The sequence below is a fragment of the Mauremys mutica genome, chromosome 6 (genome assembly GCF_020497125.1).
Source record: "Mauremys mutica isolate MM-2020 ecotype Southern chromosome 6, ASM2049712v1, whole genome shotgun sequence".
NCBI classification, from domain to species: domain Eukaryota; kingdom Metazoa; phylum Chordata; order Testudines; family Geoemydidae; genus Mauremys; species Mauremys mutica.
This window is the reverse complement of record NC_059077.1, coordinates 25153213-25165819: the sequence shown is the minus strand read 5'-3', so window position 1 is coordinate 25165819 and position 12607 is coordinate 25153213. Positions and strand designations below refer to the sequence as shown.

The following is a 12607-nucleotide window of genomic DNA, read 5'->3' as shown; positions in this document are numbered from 1 at the left end:
TGCTTCAGCAACTTTGCAAAGGTGTGGCCTGGGGAAGAGAGGCATCTCTCAAGCAAGCAGACCCCAAACCATTTAGGACTTGTCTCCATTCAGCGCTAGCGTGACCTTGCACACACGCATGCTGTGCAGATGACACCATTTTGCTCTACTAAAGTGTGCATGCACTACACACTCTAGGAAGGATGCTCATGATCCAGTCCCACCACAGCAGTCTATACTAGGATAAAAGGTGTATTTTTAAAACATGTTCTCCAACATGTTTTAACACCTACATGTAAACAAGGCAAGTGTTAAAACATGTGTTAGATTATTGTGTTTTAGCCTTTTGTCAAAACCACAAGCACAGGAGATTCACCTATCTTACCCAGCATCTTTTTACTTCTTTCCACTGCAGTTCTTCGAGTTTGTTCAAACATTGCTTCCAAGTCAAACGTTCGAGCTTTCTTTCCTAAAAGATGAGGGGAAGAGAAACTTTGATTTAGACCAAGTAACATGAACTCCAGAAGATTAAAATGAGTAAGTGACCAGAGTAACTCAGATGCTCTCCAATTCAAGATTCAGATTAAAGATCTCCCACTGGGGCTATTACATAAATGGGAATTGGGCACCTTACTGCCTTTCGTGCCTTTGAAAAAATCTGCCTCCTCTCTCCCACTACACACACACACACACACACACTTTATACAGTTACTGCTACCATGGCTTTTACATAGCATTTCCAAGCGTATTGTCAAAAAGTTAAATCCACAAATACTGTAGTACAACCCACTGAGGAGCATTTTACTGTGTTCTAAATCACAACCCATAATATAAAATTGGGGAAAGAACAAACAAGCTTCAGTCTTAAGCTTCATCTGAACTGCAAGACCCTTAACAAGTGCATCCTGCCCCAACAGGTACCCTAGCCTTTCCAGCTATGGATAATGCTACCCTACTCCACAGAGACTCACACGCTTGCCTACTGCTCCCTTCACCATCCCCAACCAGTACTTCCCCAGCGCACAAGGTGTATCCTTCCAGTGCACAGACATTGCCTCCTTTGCCCTTCCCATGAACCCTGAACTCACCAAAGCCTGAGAAGCCCATCGTGGCTGCCAGCTCTGGATCAGGTCCTCCCACCAGCTCCACATCTAGAAGGGAACAGAGGGGTTAGAGTAAACTCTGTGCACATAGCCCACCATTCCAGCACCTCCCCAGTCATGGACACTCATCACCCTCCGCTCCTAGCTGCTCAGCTGGAGTTGCACCAGGGATCACAATAGGCTCCACCAGCAGGAGGAAGTGACCACGCGGGAGATTGCAGCAGATCAAGAGGAGCCCTGCCAAGAGGGGACTGGCCCACTCACAGAGACTCCTAAAGGCACCTGCTCAGGATTCTCTGAACCCCCAGCTACTGAGAAGCAGCCCTACTGGATAAGTAGAACTGCACACATAGTACATCGTAGCCGCAGATATGGTGCTGGACGGACTCTCATCCCTGCCTCTGTGGTAGCACCCAAGCAGGCTATTGTTTCCCCAGCCAAACTCATTTCCCTCTCCATGTCCCCCGGTTACCATTTATAGTCCCCCTTCCCTAATACATTACACCTGCAAGTCCTTGGCATCGTCCTCCCTAAACAGGTTTAGCAGCAGGGTTAGTTGGAGAGAACTCAATCTAAACATGGCACAAAGGCTCAAAACTCAGCGATCTGCCACTGTAGCATAAACACTACAGTGATTCTTTGAGAGGCGCCAACTAGCTCAACAGACAAATTCTTCCATCCACTTAGCTGTGAATAAACTGGGGATTATGTCATCAAAACAACACTGTGCAGGGCATAAATTTTTTCACAGCCCCGAGTGAGGTTTTAGGTGTAGACCAGGACTCAGTGTCCAATGGGACAGGGTTATAAAGTATAATGGTTGAGATTTTCAACAGAGTCAGGTGCCAAGTATAGCAGGGCCGCCCAGAGGAGGGAGCAAGTGGGGCAATTTGCCCCAGGCTCTGCCGGGGCCACCACAAGCATGGCTGAGGCTCCCTCCCCGGCCCCGGCCCCGTCTCCTCCCCTCCCCTCTCCTGGAGCCTCAGCCCATCCAGCAGCGTCCCGGACAGCTGCAGCGTAGCTCCGGCGGGGCCCCTGAGCCCCGCCCCGCTCAGAGCAGCATGGTGAGGGGGCGGGGCTGCAAGCTCCAGGCTGAGCGGAGGGAGCTGAGCTCAGCGTGGAGCTCCCAGCCCCGCCCCCTGACCACGCAGCCCTGAGCAGGGCAGAGCTCAGGCCCCGCCGGAGACACACTGCCTTTGTCGAGCGAAGCTCCTGGATGCACTGAGGCTCCGGGTGAGAGGGGAGCCAGGGGTAAGGGGCCGGGGGGGTTGGCCAAGGGGCAGGGAGTGGGCGGTCAGGGGACAGGGAACGGGGGTTGGATCATGGGCGTTCCAGGGGTCTGTCAGGACTCAGCGAGGGGGTGATAGGGGTTGGGGCAGTCAGGGTACAGGGAGTAGGGGTGGGGTCCTGAGTGGTGGTGGGGGGTCTCTAGAGGATGGTGAGGGGGCAAGGAGCAGGATGGGTTGGGGATTTTGAGGGGGTGGGCAGTCAGGGGGCAGGAAGTGGGTGGGGGTCGGATAGGGGGCAGGGCCAGGGTGTTTGGGAGGCACAGCCTTCCCTACCCTAAAGCTCATTCAGCAGTTTGAGGCTTGCAGAAGAGCCAAGCTGTTAGCTTTTCCATTAGGGCTACTATCCCTTTCACTTCTCAAATGCCAAATTATAGTCTATATTTAATTTCAGTGCCATAGGGAGATTCATGTCAGGGGAGGGTAGCTTCATTTAAAATTAGCCACTGGGGGAGGGATCACATGAGAAGAGCAATGTCCTACACCAACTACCTCCTTCCCAACCCTACCAATGAGACCCCCCCCCCCTACATTTCCTGAGGCTCTAGAGGGGTTAATTCAGTGGTTCTCAAACTTTTGTACTGATGACCCCTTTCACATAGCAAACCTCTGAGTGTGACCCCCCCCCTTTATAAACTAAAAACACTTTTTATATATTTAACACTATTATAAATGCTGGAGACAATGCAGGGTTTGAGGTGGAGGCTGACAGCTCGCGGCCCCAATAATAACCTTGTGACCCCCTGAGGGGTCCCGACCCCCAGTTTGAGAACCCCTGGGGTAATTTAATTTTAACACCCTATTTCCATTCACATGCATGTGCTATTTTGAGCATTTCAGTTTTCACAACATAGGCTCATCCCAGATTTGGAACAAGCTCAAATGCTCAGTTCGTGGAGTATGTACATAAGATATACTAAAGACAAACCCACAGTAATCGTCTCCAGTTTGTGAGGGACCCCATGGAGCCAGTCTCCAGGAAACAGATAAATGCATGGAGGTTAAGTCCATTAATGGCTATTAGCCAGGATGGGTAAGGAATAGCGTCCCTAGCTTCTGTTTGTCAGAGGGTGGAGATGGATGGCAGGAGAGAGATCACTTGTTAGACTTACTCCCTCTGGGGCACTTGGCATTGGCCATTGTCGGTAGACAGGATACTGGGCTGGATGGAACTTTGGTTTGACCCAGTACGGCTGTTCTTATGTTCTAACCTTAATGAACCCAAAGTTATGGAGACAGATATGAGTCAAGGAAGCCAGCAGAGTATCAGAAACCTGGAAAAATCTCTGACTGGATGGGCTCAGGCGTTTGGTCACAAGCTGAGGTGGTTCAAAAGTTTTGGATTTTTTTTAAGCAGAATTTTTTTATTGTATCTTTAAACAATCAAACACAGCAAGCAGCAAATATTTGGCCACAAACTTCTGAAACCCCAAACCATATTCAGGTTTTGGCAGACTAATTTCAGCTTTTCAATTAAAAAAACCACAACAAATTTTGAAGAAAAGCAGACATTGTCCGTGATTTTTTTTCTGCTTTTTAAAAACCCCTAGTTTTCGATCCAGAAACAGTTTTGACAGCACATATTTGTCCAACCCTTTTAATGAGCTTTAGTGCCTTTTAGCACTAGCTGATGCTGAGAACCAGTGATACCTTGTAAAGAAGTTTTCTCAAAACTGAATTTGTGCCGAGATGCAGAAGGTTTATTTTTCCCAAGGCCGCCCATGGAGGGGGAGCAAGTGGGGCAATTTGCGCCAGGCCCTGCAGAGGCCCCCAGGAGAATATAGTATTGTAATTTTTTTATGGAAGAGGCCTCCGAAATTGCTTTGCCCCAGGCCCCCTAAATCCTCTGGGCAGCCTTGAAGTATAGTAGATGTTATGAAAGCCCAAGCACTTCAGTGGGCAAGACATGCAGTTTGGAAGACAGAAGACAGATACACTAAGCATCTCTTGGAAGGACATCCTTACAGTTTCTGACATTGTGGTTGGCCAGGGAGAAGATGGAGGGATAACATCGTACAAGACCTAAAAGCTCTAAACATACATTACCATCAATGAGAAAAATGTGTTGACAGAAAGAGGTGGGGGCAAATTGTTAGAATGGCTAAGGATCTCCATAATCTATAGAGCTATGGAGTAGGTGCCTAACTCCAATTAAATCAATGGGAGTTCGGCACTGTTGTATTAACTGAGATGGAATAAAGAGCCCAAAGAGACAAAGGTATTAACCTAATCCTGTCATCATCCCACATTAAACAGTGTTTGGTATACAGAGAACTTAGCCTGCTTAGTACCATGGCAAACATCATTAAAAATCATTTTAACCTTTTACTAAAGATACTGAAAGAAGGAAGAGTTAAAACATTTGAAATGTAAAGTATTAAGTAAGGCTTTCATTCTAACTACATCCCTTGTTCCCTTTTCCTTCAGCTGTAAAGAGACTTTAAAGGCAAAACTCCCTGTTTGACAGTCTCTTAAATGGTATTAAAGATTATTATAAATAGTTTCAGTGAAAAAAAGTTAGTTGAAATGAGCTGGAGCAACTGTTGATGTCATTAAAGTCTAACCCCATTTCCTAGAACACAAAACAAGAGGGAAGAAAAAACAATGGGAAAGAGAGAAAATGCAGCTTCTGCCTCTGGTATTGACTTTCACTTGCAACCTCATTGCTGGAGAAACACAGGCAAAGCACATGGTCTCATCAGCCATTCAAAGACCTGGCAAACTTGTAACACCATCAGATTGTTAAGGGTATTGCTTTTAGCTCCTTTTCTAGTTACAGGCTTACAGCAGAGCTCAAAAATATATGGTTGTGGCTGGCTAAACCAGACTCTTATTAGAGAGAAGAAAAAAAAGGAGAAAGATAGGAGAAAGACAGAATAAGGTAAAAAAGGAAAAGGAAACATAGAGCAGGGCAGGGAGGAGGGAAGGGGGGAAGAGAGACACACAAAGTCTCACATCCCAAGTGCAATTTAGCTGGAGCCAGCGGAGGTGGCAATATCATCTGAGTCCCTCTCTGTGGCATAATCTTGTCAGGACATCTCTCAGGATCAGGATTATGAAGGTACAATATTGTTATGCAGGATCCCAGAAGATGGTGTGGGTAGCAGCGATGATGCGGTAACTCACTCCATCCCCTTTTTTCAGCCAGCACCGTGGAAGCCAGCTTCCCACCCAGCTCTTTTTAAGGACCCCAAAAAGCAAATGATGGGAACAGCCCATCTCATCATAATTTTGTCCACCAATTAAATCTAATTTCCAACATACCAGTTTTGGTTCATGAATTTCTTGTCCCACTCTTTTTTTCTTTACCATTCATAACTTAAAAGCCCTTCAATTACATCAGTGAGCCTTTTTGTTTGGACTAATTTAGTCTCGCTCTCTTTTTCACTTTTTCTGATCAAAATTTATTATAAGTTACTGTTTTTTTAAAAAGCTTTCCATCACTTTATAGTTTTGCTTACAATTAGGATAAATCTGTAGGCCCAATTATTATGATAGCACCTAGCTCCCTTAGGCTTTGTTGAAAATCCTAGCCTTTATTATTAACATCTTTATTTAATTGGCTTGCACTTAATTTGGTAACAGTCCAGCAGCTTCATAGCTCTTTGTTAACTTTTTCCCATTTATCATCTTCTACTTAAGGAAAGGATAGTCTTGCAGTTAAGGCATTAACTTGTCACTTCCTAGTCCTGCCACAGACATCACATATGACCTTGAACAAGTATCTTAATTTCTCGGTGCCTTAGGACATATCTTCTCTGGCAGCACTTTAACATGGTTTGTGTAGTCACAGCAAAGCACTGGGAGAGCTCTCTTTAAAAAAAAAAAACCACCCCCCACAAGGAGCACAGATCCTAAGCTGTGCCGGTGCACTGTCTATACTGTCACGTTACAGTGCTGAAACTTGCAGCGCTCAGGGGTGTGTTTTTTTCACACCACTGAGCAAGAAAGTTGCAGCGCTGTAAAGTGCCAGCATAGACAAGCCCTGAATTTGTTCATGTACAACACAGGGGATGAGATGTCCTTTCCTGTGCCCTTTGTCTTGGCTCTTTAGACTGCTCTTCAATGCAGAGACTCTCTCTTACTGTGTGTATGCAGAGTGCCTAGCACAACAGGGTTCCAACGTGGGTGCTACAGTAATACACATAATAGAGATGTTGGCCCACATTGCAGTCTTAAAAACTATAGTCTCATACTTTGTAATATGTTATTTGTACTTGATAGACCAGGGGTCGGCAACTTTTCAGAAGTGGTGTGCCGAGTCTTCATTTATTCATTATAATTTAAGGTTCTGCATGCCAGTAATACATTTAACCGTTTTCAGAAGGTCTCTTTCAATAACGCTATAATATATAACTAAACTATTGTTGTATGTAGCATATATAAGGTTTTTAAAATGTTTAAGAAGCATAATTTAAAATTAAATTAAAATGCAGAGCCCCCCAGACTGGTGGCCAGGACTCGGGCAGTGTGAGTGCCACTGAAAATCAGCTCGCGTTCCGCCTTTGGCACGCATGCCATAGGTTGCCTACCCATGTGATAGACTAATGTGATACCTGACTTCATTGAACATATGTTAATGTTCTGCCTGTGAGCAGGCTGTGCTTCTGTTTGTGAGGAACAGAGAAGGATGTAGGCAGTGGTGAGCTGGAGCAGGTTTCCACAGGTTCTCAAGAACGGGTTGCTAAAATTAGACCTCCGTGGAGAACTGGTTGTTAAAGGGCCAGGGGGTGGGAAAAGAACTCTGGTCCGCAGGCCGGACCATCCTGTTGTTCCCAGGATTCCCAGCTTGGGAGGCTGAGGCTCCTCCAGCCCCTTCCCCCGCTTCCCCCCAGCTGCAGCGTGGCCAGCCACCAGCATCAGCTGGGCAGCTCAACTGAGCTCTGGAGTCATCCTGCTGCCGCTTTTTGAATGGCCCAGCAAGGTGTGTGTGGGGGGCTGCTGCAAGCTCCAGGGCTGGCCAGAGGGGAGGGGGCAAGTGGGGCAATTGGCCCAGGCCCTGCAGGGGCCCCAGACCCCATGAGGATCTCTCCCCCAGACCCTCCCACGCTCCCCCCCCCCTTAAATCAGAACTTTTTATAGGGAACCGGTTGTTAAGATTTTGGCAGCTCATCACTGGATGTAGGTCTAGTGAGGGGCTCAGGGCTGTATGTTAACACAGTACCAGACATAGCCCGGGCGCAGCTGAGTATCGGGAGTTAGGTCACAGGCTGGCTGAGAAGATTCCGCTCATCTAAGAGGCGGGTATTGCTAGTGACTTTGGCACTGACGGGGGGGGGGGGGGGGGTCACTTGCGGAGACGCTGCGCGGGCTGGCTCGCTAAGCCCGGCCCTCAGCGGAGCAACCTAGCCCTTTTATTCCGTCACCTCGGCGCACGGCCCGGCCCGGCCCAAGAGCCCAGGGGTTACCGAGCTGCGCTCTGCAGTCGAGGTGCGAGCGCCCAGGACCGGCTGCGGGCAGGCGCGGGACGCTCCCCGGCCCCCGCGCCAGGTTCTCAGAACCCCGGTCCTGTTCTCCATCCTCCCCTCCCCCTTTCACTCACGAGACGCCTCGGCCGCCAGCGCCCCTGCCCCAACGGTCTCCTCTGTGTCCATCGCCGACTCTTCTCCCCTACCGACTCCACGCCGCGGCCACCAATTTAAACTTAACCCTTTCCTGCTGCCGGGCGTCCTTGGCCGGAAGTGACTGGCCGTGAGGCGGAAGTGCGTCAGACGCTCAGGCGCGGTGGCTGCTGGGGTTTGGCGCGGTCCTGCCTCTCTGCGGCCGCTAGCGCTATGCCTGTGGCGATGAGCCCGGCTGCCCCGGCCTTGCAGGAGGCGCTGGAGAACGCGGGCCGCATCATCGACCGGCAGATCCAGGATGATCGCTGCTACCCGGACCTGTCCGAGCTGCTGGCTGTGCCGGCGCCCGGTGAGGATCCGTACGGGCCCGGGCACCGCTCTGGTCCCCAGCTCAGAGCTTCCTCCGCCCCCTTGTGATGCTCGTGCCCCCGAGCCCTGGTAGCCACGCGGGGACCCGCGCGCTACAAACAGCCTCCCTCCAGGGCTGGCTGCTCGGGGGACCCTCTGCGGGCAGCAGTGCCGGAGCGCCCTACACTGTGCCTCTGCTGCCCCACAGGCCGTCATGTCCCAGCCAGAACAGCAGCTCATGGGGCACTGGCATCGCTAGTCCCTAGTTTTCAGAGTACCAGCTGTGTTAGTTTGTATCTGCAAAAAGAACAGGAGTCCTTGTGGCACCTTAGAGACTAGCACATTTATTTGAGCATAAGCTTTTGTGGGCTACAGCCCACTTCATCGAATGCATAGAATGGAACATATAGTGAGGAGATATATACACACATAGAGAGCATGAAAAGGTGGGCATTGTTGTACCAACTCTAAGAGGCCAATTAAGAGAAAAAAACTTTTGAAGTGATAATCAAGATAGCCCAGTACAGACAGTTTGATAAGAAGTGTGAGAATACTTACAAGGGGAGCTAGATTCAATGTTTGTAATGGCTCAGCCATTCTCAGTCTCTGTTCAAGCCTAAGTTGATTGTATCTAGTTTGCATATCAATTTGAGTTCAGCAGTTTCTCCTTGGAGTCTGTTTTTGAAGCTTTTCTGTTGCAAAATTGCCACCCTCAGGTCTGTTGCTGAGTGACCAGACAGGTTAAAGTGTTCTTCTGGTTTTTTTAATGTTATAATACTTGACGTCTGATTTGTGTCCATTTATTCTTTTGCGTAGAGACTGTCCGGTTTGGCCAATGTACATGGCAGAGAGGCATTTTTGGCACATGATGACATATATCACATAGGTAGATGTGCAGGTGAATGAGCCCCTGATGGCATGGCTGATGTGATTAGGTCCTATGATAATGTCACTTGAATAAATATGTGGACAGAGTTGGCATTAGGCTTTGTTGCAAGAATAGGTTCCTGGGTTAGTGTTTTGGTTGTATGGTTGCTGGTGAGTATTTGCTTCAGGTTGAGGGGTTGTCTGTAAGCGAGGACAGATCTGTCTCCCAAGATCTGTGAGAGTGAGGGATCATCTTTCAGGATAGGTTGTAGATCTTTGATGATGCGCTGGAGAGGTTTTAGTTGGGGGCTGAAGGTGACAGCTAGTGGTGTTCTGTTATTTTCTTTGATGGGCCTGTCTTGTAGGAGGTCACTTCTGGGTATTCGTCTGGCTCTGTCAATCTGTTTTTTCACTTCAGCAGGTGGGTATTGTAGTTTTCAGAATGCTTGACAGAGATTTTGTAGGTGCTTGTCTCTGAGGGATTGGAGCAAATGCGGTTGTATCTTAGAGCTTGGCTGTAGATAATGGATTGTGTGGTTGTCCTGGATAGAAGCTGGAGGCATGTAGGTAAGTATAGCAGTCAGTAGGTTTCCGGTATAGGGTGATATTTATGTGACCATCGCTTATTAGCACAGTAGTGTCCAGGAAATGGACTGCTTGTGTGGATTGATCTAGGCTGAGGTTGATGGTGGGATGGAAATTATTGAAATCATGGTGGAATTCCTCAAGGGCTTCTTTTCCATGGGTCCAGATGATGATGTCATCAATGTAGCACAAGTAGAGTAGGGGCATTAGGGGACGAGAGCTAAGGAAGCGTTGTTCTAAGTCAGCCATAAAAATGTTGGCATAGTGTGGGGCCATGGGGGTACCCATAGCAGTGCCACTGACTTGAAGGTATATATTGTCCCCAAATGTGAAATAGTTGTGGATGAGGACAAAGTTCAGCCACCAGATTAGCTGTGACATCGGGGATACTGTTCCTGACAGCTTGTAATCCATCTTTGTGTGGAATATTGGTGTAGAGGACTTCTACATCCATAGTGGCCAGGATGGTGTTTTCTGGAAGATAACCGATGGATTGTAGTTTCCTCAGGAAGTCAGTGGTGTCTCGAAGATAGCTGGGAGTGCTGGTAGCGTAGGGCCTGAGGAGAGGGTCCACATAGTCAGACAATCCTGATGTTAGGGTGCCAATGCCTGAGATGATGGGGTGTCCAGGATTTCCAGGTTTATGGATCTTGGGTAGCAAATAGAATACCTCTGATCGGGGTTCTAGGCATGTGTCTACAGATTTGTTCCTGAGCTTTGTCAGGGAGTTTTTTTAGCAGATGGTGTAGTTTCTTTAGGTAATCCTCAGTGGGATCAGAGGATAATGGCCTGTAGAATGTGATATTAGAGAGCTGTCTAGCAGCCTCTTGGTCATATTCCAATTTATTCATGATGACAACAGCACCTCCTTTGTCAGCCTTTTTTATTATGATGTCAGAGTTGTTCCTGAGGCTGTAGATGGCATTGTGTTCAGCATGGCTGAGGTTATGGGGCAAGTGATGTTGCTTTTCCACAGTTTCAGCCTTTGCATGTTGACGGAAGCAATCTATGTAGAAGTCCAGTCTGTTGTTTTGACCATCTGGAGGAGTCCACGCAGAATCCTTTTTTTTTTTTTTTTTTTTTTTTGTAGTGCTGGTAGGGAGGATTCTGTGGGTTAGTATGTTGTTCAGAGGTATGTTGGAAATATTCTTTGAGTCAGAGCCGTCGAAAGTAGGATTCTAGGTCACCGTAAAACTGTATCATGTTCGTGGGTCTGGAGGGACAAAAGGAGAGGCCCCAAGATAGGACAGACTCTTCTGCTGGGTTAAGAGTATAGCTGGAAAGATTAACAATATTGTTGGGTGGGTTAAGGGAACTACTGTTGTGGCTCCTTCTGGCATGTAGCAGTTTAGATAATTTAGTGTCCTTTTTCCTTTGTAAAGTCTATCCATGAGGAAGTTTGTGTGGAAGGTTGGTTTTTTATGCACTCCAGAATCCCGGTTCCAGTGAGGCATCTCTGAGATTACGTCTACACTGCAATGAAACACCCATGGCTTGCAGCGCTTGGGCTTCAGGGCTGTAAAATTGCAGTGTAGATATTTGGGCTGGGATCTTGCGTGGTGTCAGAGCTGGAGCCTGAACATGGGCAGCCCAAGTCAGCTGTCACAGGCCAGCAGAGGATGTTGTATTGCATTGTATATATACCCTGATTTATGAGGTGCTTTAGGGCTGGTCTATACTATGGGGGGGGATCGATCTAAGTTATGTAACTTCAGCTACATGAAAAACATAGCTGACGTCGACGTCCTTAGATCTACTTACCATGGTGTCTTCACCTCAGTGTGTTGACGCTCTCCCGTCAATTCCCCTTGCACGATTCGTTCAGGTAGAGTACCAGAGTAGACGCTAGAGCGATTGGCAGTCAATGTATCACATCTATACTAGACCTGATAAATCGACCCCCCCTCTGGATCAGTGTGATCCGGCTGGTAGTGTAGACAAGCTGTGAGTGTCCACAGGGGACTAAGGCTAACACTGACACTACCAAATTGCCAAATAATTCCTATAGTTTGCCTTAAAGTTTATTGCCCATATTTCATGTATGTTGAGAATTTGCCTCCTTTCTTTACATGGGTCAGTTCAGTCATCTTTGATGGGTTATGTATGTTTCTCCCTTGTCAGAAGCACCTTGCTTATGCATAACAGTTACTTAAGTTAAAGCACCTATCATTTTAAATGATCCTATAGTGAGTGATGGCATTGGGGTTGACTCTAGTAAAAAAAAAAAAAAGGATTGATGCTTAAATGCATCCAGAGAGGGTAAGTCAACAAAAAAAAGGCCCCAATCTTGCAACTTTTTATGCAGGGACAGATTACATATCTTGTTCTCTTTTTTCCTCAAATAAAGAGTACAGTTTTTAAAACTTATTTCACGAATATAGAATATGAAACAACAATTCTAAAATGAAAATACACCTCTACCTCGATATAACGCTGTCCTCGGGAGCCAAAAAATCTTACCGCATTATAGGTGAAATTGCGTTATATCGAACTTGCTTTGATCCACCAGAGTGCGCAGCCCCGCCTCCCCGGAGCGCTGCTTTACCAGATTATATCCGAATTTGTGTTGTATCAGGTCGCGTTATATTGGGGTAGAGGTGCAATTAGATTTTTAGAGCCTATCAGCCAATTTTAGAGGTGCACTGGATGTTTTATTTGTTTTCTTTATTTAAAGTTTTTATTACAGATATGGCTTTAAACAAATACTCTTGAAATTGTGAAAGTCCCTCGTTTAAAAATACTTCATAAATACCGTATTTAGAGTGAGCTGTGTTACTCTTAGTGCACTTGGATCATTTGTGTATTATTTGTTTATTGTAAATTTTGCTTTTGCTCATGTCTTATTTAGGATTTAGATTTACAGTGTAATGTCCTGATC

General features: G+C 47.0%; 2 protein-coding genes across 4 annotated transcripts in view; one reads left to right on the top strand and one right to left on the bottom strand.

Annotated features, from left to right (window-relative positions):
* Positions 1-8055, bottom strand: part of WDR70 (WD repeat domain 70) — a 227194-nt gene extending 219139 nt beyond the window's left edge. For 2 of the 3 annotated variants that reach the window (XM_045020963.1, XM_045020964.1), the window contains exons 1-3: positions 7911-8054; positions 1068-1130; positions 365-448 (exon numbers count right to left, since the gene is read on the bottom strand). In XM_045020963.1, the coding sequence (XP_044876898.1) occupies positions 365-448; positions 1068-1130; positions 7911-7962 (199 nt within the window). In that variant the 5' untranslated portion in view covers positions 7963-8054. Of the gene's footprint in view, positions 1-364; positions 449-1067; positions 1131-7910 lie in introns of all 3 variants that reach the window. The other variant, XM_045020965.1, reaches the window with a different exon arrangement.
* NUP155 (nucleoporin 155) overlaps positions 8045-12607 on the top strand; it is a 57900-nt gene continuing 53337 nt past the window's right edge. Inside the window, exon 1 of the mRNA XM_045020962.1 lies at positions 8045-8278. Within this exon, the coding sequence (XP_044876897.1) occupies positions 8143-8278 (136 nt within the window). The 5' untranslated portion in view covers positions 8045-8142. The remainder of the gene's footprint in view (positions 8279-12607) is intronic.